This window comes from Copidosoma floridanum, unplaced genomic scaffold (genome assembly GCF_036245765.1).
Source record: "Copidosoma floridanum isolate Cflo_tuat_1 unplaced genomic scaffold, Cflo_Japanese_pri ptg000008l, whole genome shotgun sequence".
Taxonomy (NCBI): domain Eukaryota; kingdom Metazoa; phylum Arthropoda; class Insecta; order Hymenoptera; family Encyrtidae; genus Copidosoma; species Copidosoma floridanum.
Genome location: NW_028321885.1, coordinates 9702602 through 9726390, shown reverse-complemented (window position 1 = coordinate 9726390; position 23789 = coordinate 9702602). Strand labels below are relative to the sequence as shown.

The 23789-nt window shown below is 32.9% G+C and overlaps 1 protein-coding gene across 1 annotated transcript in view; it reads left to right on the top strand.

Moving 5' to 3' along the window:
• Positions 1-3014: 3014 nt before the first annotated feature.
• Positions 3015-23789, top strand: part of TfIIFbeta (transcription factor TFIIFbeta) — a 134856-nt gene continuing 114081 nt past the window's right edge. The window contains exons 1-2 of the mRNA XM_014364129.3: positions 3015-3382; positions 3947-4098. Coding sequence (XP_014219615.2) covers positions 3231-3382; positions 3947-4098 — 304 coding nt within the window. The 5' untranslated portion in view covers positions 3015-3230. The remainder of the gene's footprint in view (positions 3383-3946; positions 4099-23789) is intronic.

The following is a 23789-nucleotide window of genomic DNA, read 5'->3' as shown; positions in this document are numbered from 1 at the left end:
CAAGTGCCTATCACCTGATGACCTGGATCGCTTACTAGCCACTCTGTTAAATAAATAATTATTAATAAATAACACAAGCCTCCATTACCTAATGACCCGGGGCACTTTCCGGCCACTCTGTTAAAAAAATTATTATTAATAATTAACAGAAGAGCATATTACCTAATGACCTGGGGCGCTTACTGGCCACTCTTTTAAATGAATAATTATCAGTAAATAACACAAGCACCTGTCACCTAATGACCCGGGGCGCCTACTAGCCACTTTTTTATATAAATAATGATCAATAAATAACACAAGTGCCTATCACCTACTGATCAGGGTCGCTTACCAGCCACTCTGTTAAATAAATAATTATTAATAAATAACACAAGCACCTATCATCTGATGACCCGGACCGTTTACTGGCAACTCTGTTAAATGAATAATTAATAATAAATAACACATGCACCGAACACCGTATTACCTGGGGCACTAATTGTAAATCCAGTAAATGAATAATTATTACTTAATAGATTCAGCTTTTTTTTCGTGATAATCCAGGACATTTATTTGCAAAACTATTAGATAATAAAAAGTTAATCGATAACATAAGTTAACATATCGTAATTTTGATTGCTTATCTAGTACGTCAAAAATCTTTTTAATTGATGCACTTTTTATTACTTGATAATGTATTATTTAATAGTAGCCAGTAAATACTCATGGGTCATTCGAAGATAGGCGCTTGTGTTATTAATAATTATTTATTTAACAGAATTGCTAGTAAGCGCCCTCATTCACTGAGTGATGGGTGCTTGTGTTATTTATGAATAATTATTTGTCTAACAGGTCAGCCAATAAGTGCCCCGGATTATTGGGTGATAGGCACTTGTGTTATTTTTCAATAATTATTCATTCAACAGGTCAGCCAGTAAGTGCCCCGAGTTTTTGGGTGATAGGCGCTTGCGTTATTTATTAATAATTATGTATTTAACAGTGTGGCCAGTAAGTGTCCCGGGTCAATAGGTGATAGGCGCTCGTGTTATTTATTAATAATTATTTATTTAACAGAATGGCCAATAAGCGTCCCGGGTCATTAGGTAATAGGCGCTTGTGTTATTAATAATTATTTATTTCAAAGAGTGGCCAGTAAGCGCACTAAGTCATTAGGTGATAGGTGCTTGTTTTATTTATTAATAATTATTTAATTAATAGAGTGGCCAGTAAGTGTGTCAGGTCATTAGGTGATAGGCGCTTGTGTTATTTATTAATTATTATTTTTCTATTAGGTCAGCCAGTAAGTGCCCCGGATTATTGGGTGATAGGCGCTTGAGTTATTTATTAATAATTATTTATTTAACAGGTTAGCCAGTAAGTGCCCCGGGTTATTGGGTGATAGGCGCTTGTGATATTTATTAATGATTATTTATTTAACAGAGTGGCCAGTAAGTGTGTCGGGTCATTAGGTGATAGGCGCTTGTGTTATTTATTGATAATTATTGTTCTATTAGTTTAGCCAGTAAGTGCCCTGGATTATTGGGTGATAGGCGCTTGTGTTATTTATTAATAATTATTTATTTAACAGGTCAGCCAGTAAGTGCCCCGGGTTATTGGGTGATAGGCGCTTGTGTTATTATTAATAATTATTTATTTAACAGAGTGGCCAGAAACGCCCCGGGTGATTAGGTGATAGGGGTTTGTGTTATTTATTAATAATTATTTATTTAACAGAGTTGCTAGTTAGTGCCCTAAGTCACTGAGTTAAGGGTGCTTGTGTTATTCATTAATAATCATTTATCTAACAGGTTAGCCAGTAAGTGCTCCGGATTATTGGGTGATAGGCGCTTGTGTTATTAATTAATAATTATTTATCTCACAGGTTAGCCAGTATGTGTACCGGTATATTGGTTGATAGGCGCTTGTGTTATTTATTATTAATTATTTATTCAACAGAGTGGCCAGTAAGCGTCCCGGGTTATTAGGTGATCGGCGCTTGTGTTATTAATAATTATTTATTTAAAAGAGTGGCCAGTAAGCACCCTGGGTCATTAGGTGATAGGCGCTTGTGTTATTTATTAATAATTATTTATTTATCAGAGTTGCTTGTAAGCGCCCTAAGTCACTGAGTGATGGGTGCTTGCATTATTTATTAATAATTATTTATTTAAAAGAGTGGTCAGTCAGTGTTCCGGGTTATTGGGTGATAGGCGCTTGTTTTATTAATCATTATTTATTTAAAATAGTGGTCAGTAAGTGCTTCGGGTTATTGGGTGATAGGGGCTTGTGTTATTTATTAATAATTATTTATTTAACTGTGTGGCTAGTAAGTGTCCCGGGTTATTAGGTGATAGGCGCTTGTGTTATTTTTTAATAATCATTGATCTAAGAGGTCAGCCAGTAAGCGTCCCGGGTCATTAGGTGATAGGCGCTTGTTTTATTAATAAATATTTATTTAAAAGAGTGGTCAGTAAGTTCTTCGGGTTATTGGGTGATAGGCGCTTGTGTTATTTATTGATAATTATTTATTTAACAGTGTGGCTCGTAAGTGTCCCGGGTTATTAGGTGATAGGCGCTCGTGTTATTTTTTAATAATTATTTATTTAACAGAGTGGCCAGTAAGCGTCCCGGGTTATTAGGTGATAGGCGCTTGTGTTATTAATAATTATTTATTTAAAAGAGTGGACAGTACGCGCCCCGGGTCATAGATGCTTATTTTATTGGAGCTTATTTGCATCTTGCGCGTCACCTTTGGTACAATTTTTTTTTTTGATCTAGTGATTTTTCACGTTAGAGAGGTTGGGTCCTAGAGAATTCCCAAATCTGGCCGAAACTACATCCCATTGCTGAATTTCCGCGTGTCTTAGACACCGCCCCTTCACTGCTGGGCTGTCTGCTTGACGGTACATTCTTTCTAGATCGTATAGCTATGTATATACTATCTAGGGAAAAAGTTTCGATATTGAATAATTGAATCCGCCTAACCCAACGCTGGCGTAGCGTTACCCCGTCTATGTTGCTCTGAGAGGGCACATTAGCGTGGTACAAGAAAGCAGGGCGTAAAGCACTGTAATGACTGTAATATAAAAAAAGCAAATCTCTATGGTACATACATTGACATATGATAAAAAACATTTGAATTCACAGTCAAATGACACCGTGATTGGTTTAGTAGTAATATGGTACGTGGATTTTTTTGAAAAAAAAAAAAAAAAAGTAGTGTCATTTTGATAAACATAGCTAACGGCAAAATGTCTATCAATGTATTTGATCACTCTGAAAAAGATCTTGATTTGTTCAACTCTGATCGCGGAATTTGGCTAGTCAAAGTACCAAAATATATAGCCAATAAGTGGGAAAAAGCACCTGGTACCATAGAGGTGGCAAAACTTACAATATCCAAGTAAGTCTGTCATTGCCACTATGTAAATATACTTATTACCTAGCAATATTTAAGTGTACGTTTAATCTACATAAATATTGCATTATTTAAGAATTTTGTGATAATTTTAAACATCGCTATTACATTTTGCTATTAATATGTTTGCTTGGTCTATTCGCATTAAATCCACATACACACGTGGACATTACAAAGTACAAATGAGAAGGAGAGTTGTATGTGGATAGTATCATCCTATATTTTCCTGGATATTATAAGCCTTACATTCATGTAAACGTGGATGTAGCTCTACTTATATCTATGTTTTGACGTTGACTAGGTGAGAATGGACACAGGGATACATTTTTTGAGGCTGGAAATATTGTATATTGTAATAGTCTTCATTATCACGTATAATACAATTCAACTTTTGCATTTTAAGTTATGTATGTTTACTATTAGTTTTTGTTTTCATAATACTTGTTAAGTATTTTTCAACGTTTAGATAATTTTAACTAATGCTTTGTATTTATTAAATATGTAATACGGATGTTCTTATGCTTTTATCCCTTCAACTTCTTTCATTAGACATTTCAAGCAAAAAGCAGAAGTCACACTGAGACTTTCAGAAACTGTTATGGCACTAAAAGAACCTGGAGAGCATGATGTTCCAAAACAACATAAGCTGGATGTCACAACTGTAATTAATCAAACGCTTGGTGTCTTTTCACATTGCACAGGTAATAACATATATTGTTTATCATAGTACTCTTTATACATAATTAAACATTCCCATGGATTGCAATCCATTGAGAACTGGTTACAAATAGTAAGGAAGTAATTGAAACTCTACAGATTGCTGATAAGCAACGTTTTATTGTTATGATATCTACCTGATTAAGTTCACTTTGGTTGAAAATATCCAAACAATCGAAAAAATGTATATTAGTAACAGAGCAGACCAAGTGGTTATGCATACATGCATGCACAAGATATTTTATGCAATTATAGCATGGATTAACATAAACGAATTTGACTAAGTACAGTAAACATGTGGACATCAGATACTTAACAGTTACAATAAAGACGATTTAAAAACCTATTTGATGTTTGATGTACAATGTAGATGTATATTATTGTCCAGAGTGAGTCTGATTACAGTTTACTCAGTAATTGAATCAAAGAAACTGATGCAATGTTGATAAACTCATAATGTCGATAGTCTCATGTCTGTTTCCATTATACCTTTTTCTGGGTTGACTGCTCTTGATAGGGCATTCAGTATGTTATGCAGAGTTACTATCCTTGCCTTCAGAGCTGCTATGATAATTTTTTATTTATTAATTAACACTGTTTCCATGTAAAATAACGAAACTAACCGTTAAGCTTCTACCCTATGAGAGTAACGTCCAAGTCCAATGAAAATCATTGTTAGTAAGAAAAAGAAAAGTTTCGTGATACAAAAAAGCCCTAGTAACTTTCACAAATGCTCAATGCTTAATTACGATGAAAATAAACGTTTATATGGACATAACAAAGAGCAGCAGCTTCGATTCTGTAACATTAGAATAGGAGTTTAAGGTGGCTTGGGCGGTTGGTATCATACCTAGGGTACACGGAGAAAACTCTGGTACTACGGTAGTGTGTATAGCCGCGTGCAACAGTAGTATAGTGCGTCGTATACGACTGTAGCGCCCGCGCGTCACAACGAAAGTATATGGCTTCTGCTACCGTAGTATACAGGCCTCCGTGCAACTGTAGTGCGTGAACTACACTACCGTTGCTTCTGCCTTATACTACAGTTGCAACGCTGATATACTGAATTGGTATATTTATTACCCCGCTTACCAACTTTGCTCGGGAGTCGGGAGCCATACCAAATCGGTATTGACCCCAAGCAAATGTGCACACACACACACACACACACACACACACACACACAAGTATATATATATATATATATATATATATATATATGTACATGTACGTCGTTTGATGCGGCGGCGGCGGCAGCGGCGCTGCACCATACATACATATCAATAACCTCGTGTTTACCGCTCGTTGGACTGTATATGTATATATTTATATTTTTTTATATATATACTTATGCGTATATAATATCTGTAAGCTCGAACTTTAAATTGATTTAAATATTAGGCTTGTAATGAAACAATTCTAAATAGCTAAAATATATACGTTGCTATTTGTAAATAAAAATAATTTTCAAATGATTTATTGTTAAAATACATGTTTTTCATTATGATTATCTTTTATTCGTTTGCCTAATACAATACGAGTCCTTTTTTGCGAAACAGAGGCTATCAGCATGAACCTTATTTTTGTAATGTACTATTGAGGGCTATTGTAGAACGCGTAGAGCTGTTGAAAACGATGTATGTGTAGTTATTTACTATTTCATTTCGGATAAAATTACCTAATGTATACATTATTTTCAGCAGCGCATATGTATGCGTTTATTAGATCCCATCTGGTGTATAGTAGTATGCTATACTGTATGAAGCTCGAGAAAATATTATATTGTTTGTTTCATATATATATATATATATATATATATATATATATATATATACATCCCAACGAGCGGCAAACACGAGGTTATTGATATATATGTATAGTGCAGCGCCGCCGCCGCCGCCGCCGCGCCGCATCAAACGACGTACATATACATATATATACACTTGTGTGTGTGTGTGCACACTTGCTTGGGGTCAATACCGATTTGGTATGGCTCCCGAGCAAAGTTGGTAAGCGGGGTAATAAATATACCAATTCAGTATATCAGCGTTGCAACTGTAGTATAAGGCAGAAGCAACGGTAGTATAGTTCACGCACTACAGTTGCACGGAGGCCTGTATACTACGGTAGCAGAAGCCATATACTTTCGTTATGGCGCGCGGGCACTACAGTCGTATACGACGCACCATACTACTGTTGCACGCGGCTATACATACTACCGTAGTACCAGAGTTCTCTCCGTGTAGGGTGCCGTAAGGGCATCTAAAAAATCAACGCTGTACGACGGTAGATGTTTCAATAAATATAGTTATTTTAATAAAACCAAAGTATAAGATCAAGAAATTGCCAGAAAAGTACCGTAAAATTATAATTGTAAAAATTGGGAGATGTTGCGAGGCAAGCCAGATTAATGTTTCATACTTTTCTTCGGGTTTTCTCTCAAGTTAAGTTTGCGGCTTCCGGTGTTGATTTTTTAATTTTTTTACGATGTACTATCCAAAAGTTGGAGGTGTTAATCACCTTATCTCGTAGTTAAGAACTAAAAAAAGATTTTGTTTTCAAGTTAAGGATATTTTATTTGTGAAGCCTACTTGTAATAATACTTTTGAATTGCGCACCACAAATGAATTAATTTGGCTAAGTGATTGATTTTCAGACACTTAGAATTAACCGTTTTGTAATCTAGAGTGTGCATGAACACGGTCAGTTTTTTGAAGCCTCGAATTTTCATTTGTAGTGTCGTCGCGAATATAGAGCGTTTTTCCCCGTAAAATAAGCGGTCATTACCATAAGCCCCCTAATCTTTGAGGGATTTGAAATCATCAATTGGATGGCTAGTGTACGAAGAGGTATAGTGCAGATGTGACAAACGAAATTTTGTAGAAAAATTTCACCCTGGGGCTTCTCAATCGCCAAAAAAGTACCGTTCGGTAGTGACAGATAAGTCACTCATTTTAAATAAAAAAAAAAAATGCATTTAAGTTATGATGGATTTTTCATAAATGATCGTAGAGTTGGGCCCAAAAGTTTTCAACTAGTTTGAACATTATATAACTTGGAAAATATAATTAAAAAATATCAAATATTTAATTTACAACATCTCAATTAAGGTGTAGAAATATCTCAGTTTTTGTAAAATGACCCACATACATACATATTATTGAACTATTACTTATAAAATTAAAACATGCTTCCTCAATTAATTTTTTGTTACCGAGACAAATAACACATTTATTATATACAAAGTTTACTAAAATAAAATACATATTAACAAGAATAAATTAACATATACTCCAGCAAAATTTAAATCAAAATTTCAGTAAAAGCCAATATTTTTGCAAAATCCTTTCGAAACTTTCACACTTACAGTCTTTGTTTAACAGTTTGCAAACATTTATCTCTAGGTAGAAAAAAAAAAATTTTTTTTTCTCCTTTTACTCCTTTAGAAAATGGTATCTAAGACATACGTGTTTGGTTCTTTGAACCCAACTGGTATTTTTAGCCAAGCTTAGTGATGTCAGTCTGCTAAAAAAAAGTTGTCCAGCAGGGCGAAAAAGTCGCCAAAGTCGCCGCTGTCAAATCGTAAAACCGCCCAAGTAGTCGCCCAATCAGCAACAAGTAAACGTATCTTCCCAATGACATTAGTACTTGAATCCCCTTACCGATTAACCCAAGCTTTTTAACCCTATCAATATTATTGTTCATTTGTGAACCATTAATGCTATTTCTTAAGATTTCTTTGATGGAAACTCTTAATATTTTAAAATCAGATTTAGCTAAATCTGACTCAGATGAATAGTAAATTTCAAGTATTATAAACTACAATGATCTCAAGGAATTTTAAAGTATTGCATGTTATTTTTACGTCGGTGCAACGTATCATTTGAGTCTAAGCTTTCGCTTAATAACTCGGGACTCGCACTCGGCGCGTAGGTGGGACGCGGGGCTGAAGGGGTAGTTCAACTTAACGACGCAGTACTTGCAAAGGGGCTACGACTACTTTCACGCGACTAAGACCGACTGCTGTGCAATATTCCGATGCACTTGCTCGCGGCTCGCTGAAGGTTGGTCGATTTTACCCGGAGCGGCGTATCGAAGGGTATCCCTTTCGCGATCTAAAACTGTCAGTACCGTCACGAGTAAGGGTGTCGTTTCTCGGCTTTACGTGGGGAAGAGATAGGTTTAATTCGCGATCTGACTTTGATGCATTAATATTGTTGTGAGTATTTGCTTCAATCCGATCCGTCCTTATTATTCGGATGGTTATTACTACCGCGGAGAGCAATGGTATACACGTGGCTAAATTAATATTCCCGGTGACCGACGGGTACCAATACTATGGTGAGTAATGGCGTTCGCGAAAAAACACTTGATATTTCCCGGTGATCCACGGGTACCAATACTATGGCGAGTAATGGCGTTGACGCAAAAAACACTTGATAGGAAGAAAGAAACCTTAGAAATTTGATAACTTGCCACTTACTTTTATTTACAAAGGAAAACTCGGTACAAGCGTTGAACCAGCGTAGAACGGAAACCGCGCTCGAAGAAGATCAAGTGGCAGTAGAGGCGGACTCTGGTTACCAGTTGATCGTTCGAGGGTGACAAACGAAATTCGACTGTGTCCTCGCTTCGTAGTAGACTAGGTTGTAGCGGAGGCGGACTCTTACTACTTAGTCTACTTGAAAGGGTATCGTTAAAAGTCGTGTGCCGAACTCAACTGACTCTCCTCTGGGCCTCCGGGCCTTTTTATTGCGAGAAGCGGATCTTGGTCACAAGCTGGCTCGAAAAACGCAGGAAAACTTGCCGGGGGAAAATTTTGAAGAAAAGACAATAGCCAAAAATCTAATTGGCTAGAACTGCTCTAGTTTAGTCACTCAGAAATTGGCACATCCCACATCCGGCTTGTTCTCTTCTGTGCTTCAAGAGAAGGGAAGGTGATTCACTTACGCATGTCCTTTCTTTCTCTTTCACATCAAAAAGTTACAAGATTTTATCATAACTTAATATTAATGTTAAGATGGGGTATTATCATTATAAACAAATAGTAAACATTGTTCACCCATTCAATCGAGTCCAACGCAAAAAGAGCGGTGAAAATCGCTTAATATTTAGGTTTGATTGAATAGATGTTCAGTACCTCGTGGTATTAATAATAGTCTTAGTTGTAGTTAATTTTAGATATTAATAACTATAATTATTGCTAAATTTTCCCCTAGTTACACCTGTACACGTGAGCATTAATCGGACTAACAAATAATTATGAATGATTAATTAACAACAGCGGTTTCTGTGGTTAAAACACGTACATCTATAGAAACAGTAGTGGGGTGCTCGTCGCGAACTATTATATTATTAACTTACTTAGATTTACCGATAGTTTCCATTCATTGTGGGTTGTAAATATATTTCATAATGTTAGTAGCAGTTGGTCAACTATGGTTTTCTCTGCTTGCCGTAAGAGAAAGTCGGCTCAGGGTGCCCTGGGGAATCGGAAATTCCGATACCCGTGTTGGGGGCAAGAGTGAGGACTCTCTCTCGACATCTCTGCGTTAGGAAAAGGGAGAAGTACCATGACTTTCCCGTTTTACTTTACATTTGAAACAGTGACAGTTTTTAACAAGATTACAATTTAGGCCATTGCAGTATGTTTATGAAATTATTAACACAATACAAAAGGGTTGTACAGTAAACCATGAGCCTGCGAACATGAATGGTAAAAATCAGATAATTCTTTGAAAGTCAATAAGATTGCTTTCGTAGGTTTATGTAATATTGTTGCTGGCTAATAGGTGTACAGGTTGTATTAGCCATATGTAATAATTCTAGTATTTGCTAATATTCTTGCTTAGTCTATGGGTCTTAACTCTAAGTTATCCTCGTTTTTAACATCGCGTCTCTTAAACTCAATCTATATATACTAATATCTAATATTAAACTTTAGCGCAGCTGTTCCCAGTTGAACTATTGTATCAATTGGTTTTCATAATTATTTCGTTTTTACTTTGCTCGTTGTTTCCGGTCAGTATAGGCCCTCGTGCATGTGCATGAATCATAGTTGGTCATCGTGCTGCAGCTACGAGTAACTTGCAGGTAATTCATGCCTCTTTTCGGATGCACGTGGGTCCTCGCTCGAATTGCTTCCAAATCTACATGGAGAGTTCCTTACGAATAAGTGGGGAAAAAAAATTATTGGTAGTTTTTAATTTACCGACATTACATTATAATTAAAAAATTATTTTTGGTAAAAAAAAATTTTTTTTGGATACATTATTGTTTATTATAAAAACACATTACTCTTTATTGTACAAAAATGTATGGATTTCCTCTTTGAACGGAGAAGTTTAAATAAGTTCTAAATAAGTTCGAGTTAATATTGTCACCTACTGAACACCTAAAATTTCCTTTTATGTACCACTTTTGTACGTAATGCATGTGACGTAATTGTCAACCTTTAACGCGATCACGCTTATTGAAGGTTAAAATTAGACCCTATAATGTATTTATCCACATTTCAATCTACATAGAAATGTACACAAGAACGACGCTATACTTTTTTTTATAAACTTTTGCTTCTGCAAGCAGGACTTGAGTATAATGGGCATGTTTACTTATCTCTATCTACTAAGTAGGTACTTGTGACAGTTAGGTTAATTAGTATACATGTATACCTGCAGGTGTACTGAAAAATATCTTCCGATTCCGACACACAGAGCAAATCTTATATTTTTTATGACTTTGTTATGGTTGTTTAGTCTTCTTTGTGCGTTTTTTAAAAGGCATTTTTTGTTGTTCTTTCTTTACTTTTAGAATGAAAACAACTGCTCGAAGTTATGAAGTTAAAGGTTATGTGTGCACTCAATACTGGCGGAATAAAGGGTCCATAATAGAGACAGAGCCGATAATCATGGCTGTATTGTGGACCCTCTAATAATGTATATAAATATACATTTTAGGAGTATAATTTGTTTTTATCATTTTTCTGAAACTCTTATTGATATTTTTAACAATTTTTTGAGTTCAAATAATACTCCTAATTTTTTATACAGCATTTCAAAAATATGAGTATCTTACGGTTTTCAACAAAGCATGATGAAGAAAATAGTCAAAAGCGTTGTGTAACTTTTGAATATATTATTTTAATGATATAACATTATTTAAATGCTATTATTTGTCATTATTATGGTGAATTAGAGAGAAAGTAACAACTTAAAAAATAATTCATTGTGCTATTGAAACACTCGTTTCACTTATCATCAATAATGTGATAATGGGTCCACGATAGGGACAGGGTCTATAATTGGGACAGATACCCTAATTGGTATAATTTATGTTACTAAAATTATTACATCAAAATCATTGTTAAATAAAAAATATCGATAACATTATTTTTGAATGTCAAAATCAGCATAGCAGCTTATTAAATATATAAATAGAGAAACACATTTAAATGTTTAAATTGAGGTGACAAATAAACCTAAAACTGGTAACTGTATTTAGCAGCTTATACGAGGTTAAATTTAATGTTCATAAGGGGCTGTGTAACATAACGAGGTAAAAATTTTTAAAGCTAGCTAAAACGAAGAACGCCTGTTGACAATATATTGAAGGTATTAAAATTCTATTCAATGATAGTAGATAGTTAATAAAGGAGTTTAAGATACATAACAAAAACGTTATATTTTTAAGGGAATTGATAGTAACTTGGAACAATATAATCCAACTTGATATACGTATTCGTGCAATAGTAGAACAAAAGTGAATATTTTTGTTAGCACTAATAAAAACCATTGAAAAAATTGAAAATAAATAAAAAAGTTATGACGGAACCGCAAATATGGAAAATTATACAACAATAAATTGATTCTGAGTCGTACAAATATAAATTTTTAATACTATTTTTGAGTGACTGCTCCGAGAGTACTCTAACAGTAATTTTTTATCTTTTTGTATCATGGTGATAAAAAGAGAAACAAGGACTTCCGGAGTGCTCCGGAGCAGTCACTCCAAAACACTATAAGATACCTGAGTGAGCTCCATCCCTACACGCTTCGCGCGTCAACCCTCTTCGTTCAATCAAATGTATTTATTTTCATACTGTGTAAAGAAAAATTGAATACTATTAATTTGATTTAAAATTATCAAATAATCTACTTCTAAAGTTAAGTAAAAGTTGATAGTATTAAAACTGATAGAGTATTGAAACTAATCTAATGCGATGTACCGTCAGGAAATAAAGTAGTATAACTCAGGAACGCATAAAACAAGATAGATACTTAAAAAAATTAAAAAAAAGATTGACTAACATACAAGTATCCTATTTTTGTAGCATTGATTCTGGTTTTTATCATATATAAACTGTTTTGCGTGATAAACTATTTATAAATCATACGTTGTTAATACGAGCTCATTAGAGTATAGGAAAAAAGTTCGTATCAAATGACAAGAAAAAATTTGAATACAGAATTCTATTAGTTTAATATAAATACAGTAAACTAACGATATTATGGCTTGTCCATTATTACAAATAAATTTAAAGAATGAGAAAATAAAATTACTTACGTAGAGAAACCGTCTAATTTAGTATTAAAAAAAATTCATCGCCAAGATTGTGGGAATAAAACTATGAGTAATCAGTATGTACTATTAGTATTGCTTCTTCTTTACATAAGGAACACTTAATCTTTCTGCCTTGCTCTCGTCTGATCAGTTTAAATAATGTCTTGTAATTTTTCAAATCGCTTATTTAAATTATACGAGTATTTAATTGTACTGGTATCATTTTATAGCCACCTTGGCAAACCATCTAATTTGTGAAACTTGGTAAACTGCTCCATAAAAAAGTAAATAAATCGTTTACAGTCGTACTAAAATCTGCTTACACTTGAGATATCTTTAACTCATTTGCTTTAATTTTCTTATACTCCAGGAAAAAATTACCTTTTTTACAATAGGTATAAGTATTTACACCTTTGTTTAGAACATACATTCCTTCTGTTTTTTGCTTTCTTGTTTTACCGTACACGCCTCCTGCAAAGCCAAACCAGCCTGGTTTTCTATTTCATTGAATGCATATTATTGATCTACTTTTTCAGATGTACAGCACTTTACACATACACGCCTGTTTGATGGAATACTTTCAAAATTTATAGTTTCCAACGGAATAAAACAGTCTTCTGAAGAGTGAGAAAATGTACAACAAATGTCACATATACATCGTTTTGACGTATCATGGTTACAAGGATAGGTATCAGAAACCTCTAATTCTTTTTATTCTTTAAAAGGGAAATAATTGATTGCAGTACTCAAAGGAGTGAAGGTAGTACTGTCTTTGTTTTTCTGATTGGAATGATTGATTATTTTTAGGTGTTTACTTTCGTTTTTTGAGCAAGAAGAGGGAAAATCCTTTTCTTCATAACTACTGGTGATAATCGAGTTTAAGTCACTTAACGATTTACTTTTACTGACTTTATTTGAAGTACTAGAGTTGTTGAATTCAGCTTGCTCATTTTCCTTGCTACGAAAAACACGCAATTGGCCATCGTAATAATCAAGTATACTTTTAACAGTGACGTCTACTCTAGTTACTTTTCCTTTATCTTAAAGGACTCCTCTTTTCATTTTTCGCATCTCACTTTCTACAGGTGCACTTAAGCTTGGTTCATTATTAACAGTATCAAAACAATTATTAAATATATTAGACAACATGATCAAGTGTTCAGTCTCATGTATTAATTTATTTGCAACTTTTCTATCCATATGCGCATTTTCGCAATCACCTTCATGATATTCAATCAAACCTACAAATTCGTTTACAGTATTGTCTGCCCACTCAAGCCATTGTGTTTTGTAAGAACTTTTTTCGTTTTACTCAGTTTTTTGCTATCGAAAATTAAGCCGTCATCATCTGAGTCTGAATCATCATCACTATCTTCATCGGGTTCATCTTTTTCATATGATTCACGAACATTCTGATATTTAGAAACATCATTTTGAATCAGAGCTTTTAAAGCTTCTTTGCTTTTTTCACAAGAAGTTACGTTTATTGCTGTATTTACTTTTGGTCTGAAACCAAAAGTAAATACATCTTCTTTAACGGTCCTGCATAATATCAATTGACTTATACAAGCCATGTAAAAGATTTATGCGTTGATTTTTATAGCTTAAGAATTTGACCCCGATTTTTATATACTGAGCAACATCAATGGATATCAAAGTTATGTCATTTATGGAAGAAGCTTTATCAAAAAAAGCATCACAGTAGTCTTCGATTGTGTGATATTATTTGTAAGCAGTTACACATGCTGTTAGCAAAGCTCTTGATAAATCGCATACCTAAAAATTATGACATCGTTTTTTTCTGTACAATATTCATACCTGCAACTTATATGTACACAGATCATTTTTAGAGATCTTGCATTTATTATGCCGCAATTAATTATGAAATCATATAATAGAGAATTTTTATACACATTTTTTTAATATCAAAGAAAATTTTTTTATATTAACTTTGATTGGGTCGTAAACAATCGTTGTCATGGTTTAAAAATGAAATAAAATTTACTAAAACGTCATGAAGAGCTCACATCATGTGTAAATGTTTATTTTGATGATTATTACAGTAATACATAATACGCAATAAAGACAACAAATTTTTCAAGGATACTTTCAATACCACAGTCTTACAAATTTGAAAATTCAGTCTCGAGTAGTTAAGTGTCAAAATGTGTATGATATTTTCATGATATGAAAGCAAAAATAACAGTAAATTAACGTTCAATGCGTTGAGTAAAAGAGCAAAGGTAGTCATTCATAAGAGCAATTACATTTATACTTATATTTATGTTGTCTTTATTATTATTATTAATAATAATATTATTAATATTATTAATATTACTATTAATATTATTACTATAATTAAAATTATTATTATTGTTATTATTAGTATTATTATTAATATTATTATTATTATTATTATTATTACTATTATTATTGGCATTATTGTCATTGCTAATATTTTTATTACAATTATTTTTGTAATTTATTACCATTGTCAAGCAGCTATCGTTGAGTCTGAAATATTTTAACTTTGCTTGAACACAAAAGTTTAAAAGCAATAAAATGAAAAAAATACTACTGGAAGTTTTTGTCCATTGTAGTTTCTACAGTTGGGCGGAGATTTCGTAAAATCACAAAATTGATACTTCAAGTTGTGGATGGTGTTCAAAAGCCACTTTGTATGTACACATATAGATATATGCGTATATTTATTTTCATCCATGCATGTGTGTATGTATGTATGCGTGTCTGTCTGTATGTATGTATGTAAGTACGTAATAGTATAGAACGAAAACGGAAATGGATGATTCTTTTATTATAGACGGCGAATTCCTCAAATCTTATTATAAATAAACAACGAATTACGTTTTTAGAGGCAAATAATTATTAAAAAATATTTAAATAGATGTATGCTGTTAGCTTACATGTACTTGCGATGGTTTATTTTATGCAATATTAAGTTTACTTACAGTACTGCATTCCTGAACTGGTTGACAAAGTAGATAGTGTCCAAGACAAAATTAAAAGTTAAGTGCTGCACGCGAATGGCATGTGTCACGTATAATATGCGAAGTACCTATGTGCATGTTCTTTTAATCAAGGGCTTACTCATAATCGCATGCCTAAAAAATAAATAAAAAACATTAATAACAGTGGATCGTTTGCAAGTGACTGGGTAAACATTGGTCAATCAGGAGAAGTTTATCAGGAGAAGAAGTCAGGGCAAATCGGATAAGAGACCTGAAAGCGGTTAATTACTTTCAGTTTAGCAATCGAGGTGTTGCGGTAGATCGCGTACATTGGTAAAAGATATGAACATCCTTCCCGATTATTCGATGATTAAATAAATTTTTGAAAAAATCATCATTGATTTTCAGAAAACAAAGATGAATTTTTAATTCATTTCCGGAGTTAAAGAAAAACTACTGTATAATTAACGATTTCTATGTCCATAGAGAGAATAAGCTGATTATTATTTATAACAAACATTTAGTGAAGAGCTAATTAAATAAAGCAAAATTAAGTATAGAAATAGTTAAATTTTATATTCTGCAACAGTGTCTGATTACAACTGAATGATAATCCTAAAACTTTTTTCACATGCCACACTAGACATTAGATCTACAATTTGTCACTAATTTGTGACGTCAAAATCGATTTTGTCGTTCATTCCCTTTTTTAAATAACGACAAAAACGTTACTTCAATATCAAGACAGCTGACCACACATGCGTATCTTCAACTAGGAGGCAGATAGCTCCACGGGATTTGCTCAACAATTTGTCGCTAATTTGTCGCTAATTTGTTGCTGAAAGATCAGCCTATTGATGATTTTGTTGCCGATCATGAAACGAGCAAAAACGCGATATCTGCCGATCGGTATATCAAGCAGCTGGCCACACGTACGTATCTCCGACTAGGAGACAGATAGCTCCACGGGATTTGCACGATAATTTGTTGCTAATTTGTCGCTGAAAGATCAGCCAGTTGCCGATTTTATTGCTGATCATAAAACAAGCGACAACGTGATTTATGCCGATCGGCATGTAAAGCTAACTGGCCACACGTGCGTATCTCTGACTAGAATGCAGATAGTGAAATCACATTGCTACTAGAATTTTTCACTTTTTTGTCACTCAAAAAACAGTCAAATATCGTATCTCTAGTTAAAATGCAGATATATCTCGACAGATTTTTCACTATTCAGAACGATGCGGTCAAGTAGGTATCTACCAAATGCTGTGATATTGCTGTAATATTAAACGTATGGAAGCCTTATGGAGAAACTAGCACCGTTCAGAACTTACGATCGACGAGAAGATAGACGTGGTCAGACATTTTTGTGGTTTTTATTGCTTGAGTGTGTGTCTGTGTGTGTGCGCTCATGTGTAGCTCGTGTAATTATTTATATATGTGTATATATATATATATACACATACCTATATTATATGGTTATCTCTGTGGGGCATTCCACACAACCCCCCTACAGCCCCACATTAACCCCCCACCACCGCCCCTCCACTGACCCCCCACGAAATAAGGTAAAAACCCGTCATTTTCTTCCTTTATTGTAATACGTTGCAGTTTTTCCCAATACCCCCCATAGCCACCCACACAAAAAGTAATGAATAAGTATTTCCAGTATTTAATGTAATTCTTGGAATAAAAACTTTATTACCAGTTTTTTCCCATGCCTTCTACATTATACTTCAACAATTTAGTAATTCGCAATCGTGTACCGTTACATAATTCGTCTGATATACTCAAATTTCGAATCAACATTACTATTGTACCTATTTTTGATTGAAGTTCATGAGGTGGCAAGCCTTTACAAATATTGTTTAACATTTCTATGGGAAAATTTATATAAATATTATTATCTGATTCATCAAGACCTTTGTAGGTTGCAGTATCGATGCTGTCATAAGTTTTAGTTTCTCCATTTAATTTACTTAAAATCTTATTGCTTAAAAAAAATATATTCATTACGTAAAGTAAGTACTACGTTTCTACCAAATTAGTTGCTGTAATTACCAAATATTTTGGTACAGACATTATCTGTTATCCAGGATTCAGGAGTGTTGAATGTTTCTATGTCCCCTTCTCCAATTCTTAACAACAATTTTAAAAATTCTTTATCACTAAAACTAATATTGTTTTGTATTCTTAAAATTTTAAAGCAGTTCCATAGAAATGATGATTTAATAGTTTCTTTTATTATCATAGTTCTATTACCGTTTTTTATGACTGGAAGGATTTGTTGAAAATCTCCCCCTAATACTATTAATTTAGTACCAAAGAAAATTTTTGTATTACACAAGTCTCTCAACGTATTATCAACTATTTCTAGAGCTTTTTTCGGAATCATAGAAGCCTCGTCTCATATAATTAAATCAACTTCCCTTAATTTTTTTTTTTTAAGTTTCAAATTCTAAAAATACACTCTCAATATCATCTTAGTCTAGAGGCAAACGGAAAAATCTACGACTGGTCATACCTTTTGGTAGTAATACAGATGCAATTCTTGTCCAAGCCATTGACAAAATATTTTTAAATCTAGAAGGGAAGTAATAAATGAGTGTCTTATATGAGTAGGTTTTTCCAGATCCTCCAGGACCATCTATAAAGTATACTTTTTTACCCTGTTCACAAATAGTTGAAAAAAATTTTTTTGATCTTGATTTAAATTTGTACATATTATATCAAACATTTTTTTACTGAAAGATATTTCCTCAATATTGCAATTATTGATATAGTTACTAATGGTTGGTGTCGGTAAACCAAAAGACTCACATGATTTACCTTCCGATACTAAAATTTGATTAATATGTGAAAGAGCACAGTTATCATTACTATTATCGAAGTCTTCCGTGAAATATTTTCCATATTCATTCCATATTTTATCTCTTTAAATGTTTTCTGACATCAAAAACCAAGTAAAAAAATTGTCTTAACTGGTATGGAAACATAATTGTTATTGCTTTTTTGAAAATATTATCAATTTCGGAATCACGTTCAATGAAACCCATTGCAATTGCAGAATCCCTGAAATTTTTATATGTTATTGCATTATGTTTTTTAACGTCTTCGAATGATGTAGCTTCATGTAATTTATTCAAAATAAGTTTAAAAAAAAGTGCTTATGATCTTTTGGAAATACTATGTTTAATCTACCTGTAGCAATATTTTCCATTATGATTTTTTTCTTCTAAATTTTATTTTTATTTAATTCAAACCAAGCTGTAAGGGGTGTTTAATAATTGTTTATTACGCTTTTTATATTATTTTCTTTAAATATGAGCTTGTGTTTATTTTCAAGATGAACAGCTAAATTTTCAACTGTATGACTTCTACCACGAATTGGATATTCTTGTAGTCTTCAAGCTGCTTCTATTGGACTCACATATCTAGCATCTACGTAACTACTAATTTCATCTAATATTTCTTTATTACGTTCGTTTGATTTTCCTATTTTAATGTATGCTCTGTCACTACCTTTATGTAGGTAGTTATAAATAAATTTTATGCTTTGTATTGATGCGCAATATTCAACATTTAAATGACATTTATACTTCATTAACGAAAATTTATTGTATGGAAAAACCATTGACTTATCAACATAAGTCTTATCTTTATTCAGACTTTCGTAAATATGTTTTTCAGACATATTATTTTTTCTCAAATGTTGTGAGTAACCGTTATTTTGAAATGTAATTTTGTTTGTAAAAGTTTTTGGAAAACTTCTTGTACACTTTTTGTAAGAATTATTAATACATGGACTTTCATCTGTATCAGGGCCATGGAGCATGTGTTTAATCACTAATTTTGTGAGTGTTGTATTATTCGAAGGAATTTCAGCTGAAACAAATTTATCAATTTGTTCAGGTGTTATGATTTTCTCATCAGGATGTAATGTTATTAAAATAAGTGTGCATGTGGTAAACCACGTTTTTGAAATTCAATACTGTAAACGTATGCTAATACCTTACCAAAAAATTTTTTTTCAAAAACGTTATGTAAAATCGATTGTAATTTTGTGTGGAATAACCGAACTGTAATGTTTGGGATATCATTTGGTATTGTATTTTTTGTAAATTTAGACAATACAAGCTTTAATTCTTTCCATTTAGGATTACATGTCACTGTAATAAATAAGTCTGGTCTACCGCATTTTCTCATAGTAGCCATTGCATCTTGATAATGTTTTTGCATGTGTCTCGGACTTCCTATATACGTAGAAGGTAGTATATAAAGATTTCCTATTTTTTCCTCCGTTTCGAAATTTTTAGATAAATTTGATGCACTGTTAGCTATCGCATCTAATAATCGTTCATAACACTCTATTCATGAATTTTTTTGATTGTACCTGAAATAATTTAAGCGATTATATTTAATCATAATGTATAAATGTATAAAAAATTGTTGCGTTAACCTCCCTCCACAAAATGAAGGACTGAAATTTTTATCCTCTGATCGGCAAGACAGTCTATTTTTTGTAATACTGCAGCATAGAAAGTTTTTTATTTGATTTAGAATAACTTTTAAAGTAACCTGTACTCCATTGTTACGTGGGATTCTCGGTGCGGGAATAAATTGAAGCGTGACTTGTTGTTACTTCTGCTTTACTAGAATTCCTTATCATTGAGGGAAGTTGTGCGTGTATTATCGTCTCGCAAACTTCGTCCTTACCCTCTTGCGTCTCTAGCTGATCTCCCCTTTCCTATCACCTCTCTTCTCTATTATTCCCCTACCTTTCAGGCCCAAGCCAGCAGAGGCGCACGCACGCATAGCTATATGCTATCGTACGTAACACGTCCGAGGCCGCGACGCTGACGTCCTCGGCGGCGATTTTCTTTTTGATGTGTATGTCTGTGTTATGTTGTTTGTGTTGTATAGCATTTTCCTGTTAGAGAAAAGAGGGTGGTTTTAACCGCTTTATCCCTATTTCCTTTACTGGTTCAATTTGCATTATTTTATGTGTATACATTTTTTGTTTATTGTTTGCACGCTTCCCTTGTACAAAAAATTTATTCAAGAATTCGCTTAGTTACTTATATTATATAATCGCTTAATTACAGTTTTCTTGCTTATCATTTATGTACATATGCACTATAAAGGGTTATTAAACAGTTTATTCTCGTATTGGATAAAAATTGATATAATCGTCAGTTTCATATATTTTTTTTTTTTTTTTTTGATGTCAAGGATGTTGAGGGTCAAGGTCTTACTGCGTTCATTAATTTTATTATTGATACATTTTTTCTTCGTTTGGGTTGCTTGGACAATTGCCCTTATATCAGTACGCCACTTAGGTTTGTCTTGATACCTTCCTGTAAAATTATTGCTGGTTTCAATGCCAAACTATTGTCCAGTGACGTTTCGTTGGCTCTCTGACTGGTGTTCTTTCGCTTGTTACCTGAAATCATTCTATAACAAGTAAATAGCGGGGCCCCCCGTGGGAATGGCACTTAAATTCGACTATTGCTATAAGAAAGAGAAGGCAAGCTGAGTCAATATGCTGAATCTTTGCACCCAACGTAACAGGATAAAAACGATTTGTTTATTATTTATTATATGCTAATAGATTTTGCTATTAGGTACTTATTTGTTTTGCATCCCTTTTACACATTTTACACATTATATTTTTCTGGCCTCATGTTAAATTCTTATTTTTATGTTTCTCGTGTCCAAAATGCTTATTCTAATTTTCTTATTAAATATGACATTGTTTTTTTTTTTTTTTTTGCTTACATTAGTGGACTCTGAAGGATGTGTTGATTAAATACGCGATTAAATCATATATGAAATGTGTTTTTTTTTGTCTGATGTCAATTTAAAATATTTCTCATCTATAATACATGTTTGTTTCTCTCTTTGATTGGTGACCATGTACGTTGTTGGAAGGGAAATTTATAGGAAATTTGTTGGTATTTTGGCGGTAATTTGTTGGTTTTTTTTTCATTTCCGTATGATTCGCAAATTTTTGGTTTTTTTTTTTCTGGATACATGTATCTGGGTCAGACAATACGAGGGTTTTTGACTTTCCTTTACGTTGTCATAATCGAGTTGTTTTTTTTTCTCTGGTGTGTATCTCTTTTGCCCTGGTAATACTAGTATTCACTAATAGTATTGTGTAGTGCTTCTGTAGCAGGGTTGCTCCATTTTTCTGGCAATTTATGTTTAATGTTTACTGTGGGTTTTGAGGAATTTTCATCACAGGTGTCCGCTTAGGATGTTCTGGCTTCGTTTATGAGACTGATGACTTGTATTATAGGGTTTTCCCCATATAACACGTATGTATATACATATGTGATGTATGTATGTTTTTTTTGTTGTTGTTTTGTTGAGAACTATCCCCTGTAGGCTCTGCTATGTTGTAAGACCATGCATGTAGATACTACTGTTATTGTCACGGTGAAATGCTGTTTCAGATTTAATTGTGATTTTGATCCCTTATACAGTGGCGGAAATCTTATCTTATATGGCTTCCAAACTAAATGTGTGTGACTATTTCCCTTGTTCAGTTTTATTTTAGTCTTGTTATGTAACCGAATCTCCAGAATTTTCAGTAGTTGTTGTCATCCTCTGATAACCGTTGATTTTGATGGTAGCTAAGGAATATTAGGATTGGCTATCAATAGAGTACTTGACGAATTATAGCTGAGTGTGCAATTGGTAAAAATTTTTCAATTGCAGCTGTATTTCTTGATAATTAAAATCAAAACAATTCGAAAATAAGATCTTTTTTTTGTTTTTTTGTTAAAACTTTGCATGTCTCACGTCCTTTAAAATCTACTAATAATACTGTTCTGAAGGGCGTCACATTTAATCGTTATTGTACTTGTAATTATTTTATTATTAAATCCCTTTTTTTTGGTTGTATTATTAACAATGTTTTTCTTTTAATTGGTTTGTTTTTCTAATAGAAAACAATAATATTGAATATTATTTACCTATTCATTATTATTCTTATTATATTTTTTTCTATGGTTTCGAGTATAAACATATAATATTCTTATCATAAACAATATTTCTTATTGATTTTTTTTTTTTTTTTTTTTTTTTTTTTTTTCAAAGGCTTGAAAAACACAATAACTCTATCTTTTATCCTACTACTCATTTTTTTGTAAGTTGGATGTTGTACAGCCAAAAAATTTCACATAAGTATACTCTTCTCTTTCTTAATTTTTTTTTCTTCGCCTTTATTTTGCGCGTGCATCCAAAGGTCATAACGAGAAAAGGTTTTTTTTTTTTTTTTTTTTTTTTTTTTTTTTTTTTTTTTTTTTTTTTTTTTTTTGTATTTTATCGATATTATTCCCTTAGATAAGGGGGGTGTTAATTGTCTGAATGTCCGTTGGTTACGTAGTTATTAGTTATTTTATATTTTCTCTTCATATAATTTGTTGCTTTCTCTCGCGGCTCGTCCGAGGGCCGCGAATAAAAGAAAAATACTATTTTTCCGATAACTTTTACTCGTTTGTTTCTGCGTATCCCGTCTTCCTACACTATACTATAGTATATGCTCGATTTACCGTTATTAAATTCTACATTACTTTTGTCTTATTATCATTACTATTCCCATCACTATTATTATTACTATATTATCGTTAACGTTGTTATTATTCATGCTTATTACTACTGTTGTTAGTATGATTCTATTCCTATGGCCTTCTCAGACTGTATTTTTTTTTTGTAGTGTCCTAAGTTAACCTATCAGTTGTCAGATGATGTCGTTTGCTGTTTGTTGTCTCATTTACCGTCTGTTATCTGTTGCGCTGTGGCTAGGACCTTGGTATAACCCCAAGTGATTTGTATGTTTCGCAAGTCCTGTTACGAGTCTGTACTTATTGTTAATAATATGTATATGCTTTTTTTATAGTTCGTTTTTTTTCTTTGCTCTTGGTCTCCCTGATGATCAGTTTTATTTTAATATATTTTTTTTTTGTGTCACTGTTGTCTGTATTTTGTTGTTATGTCTTGATTCTTAATTAAGGAGTGTTAGTGATTTCTTTATTGGTCTCCATTATTCCGTTGGCTCTTCCGTGTTCGGTCGCCCTGGTATGTATTGTTATTCGTCTCGGTGCTTCCGGGTTTATTGTCGTTCCATTTCCTGTAGT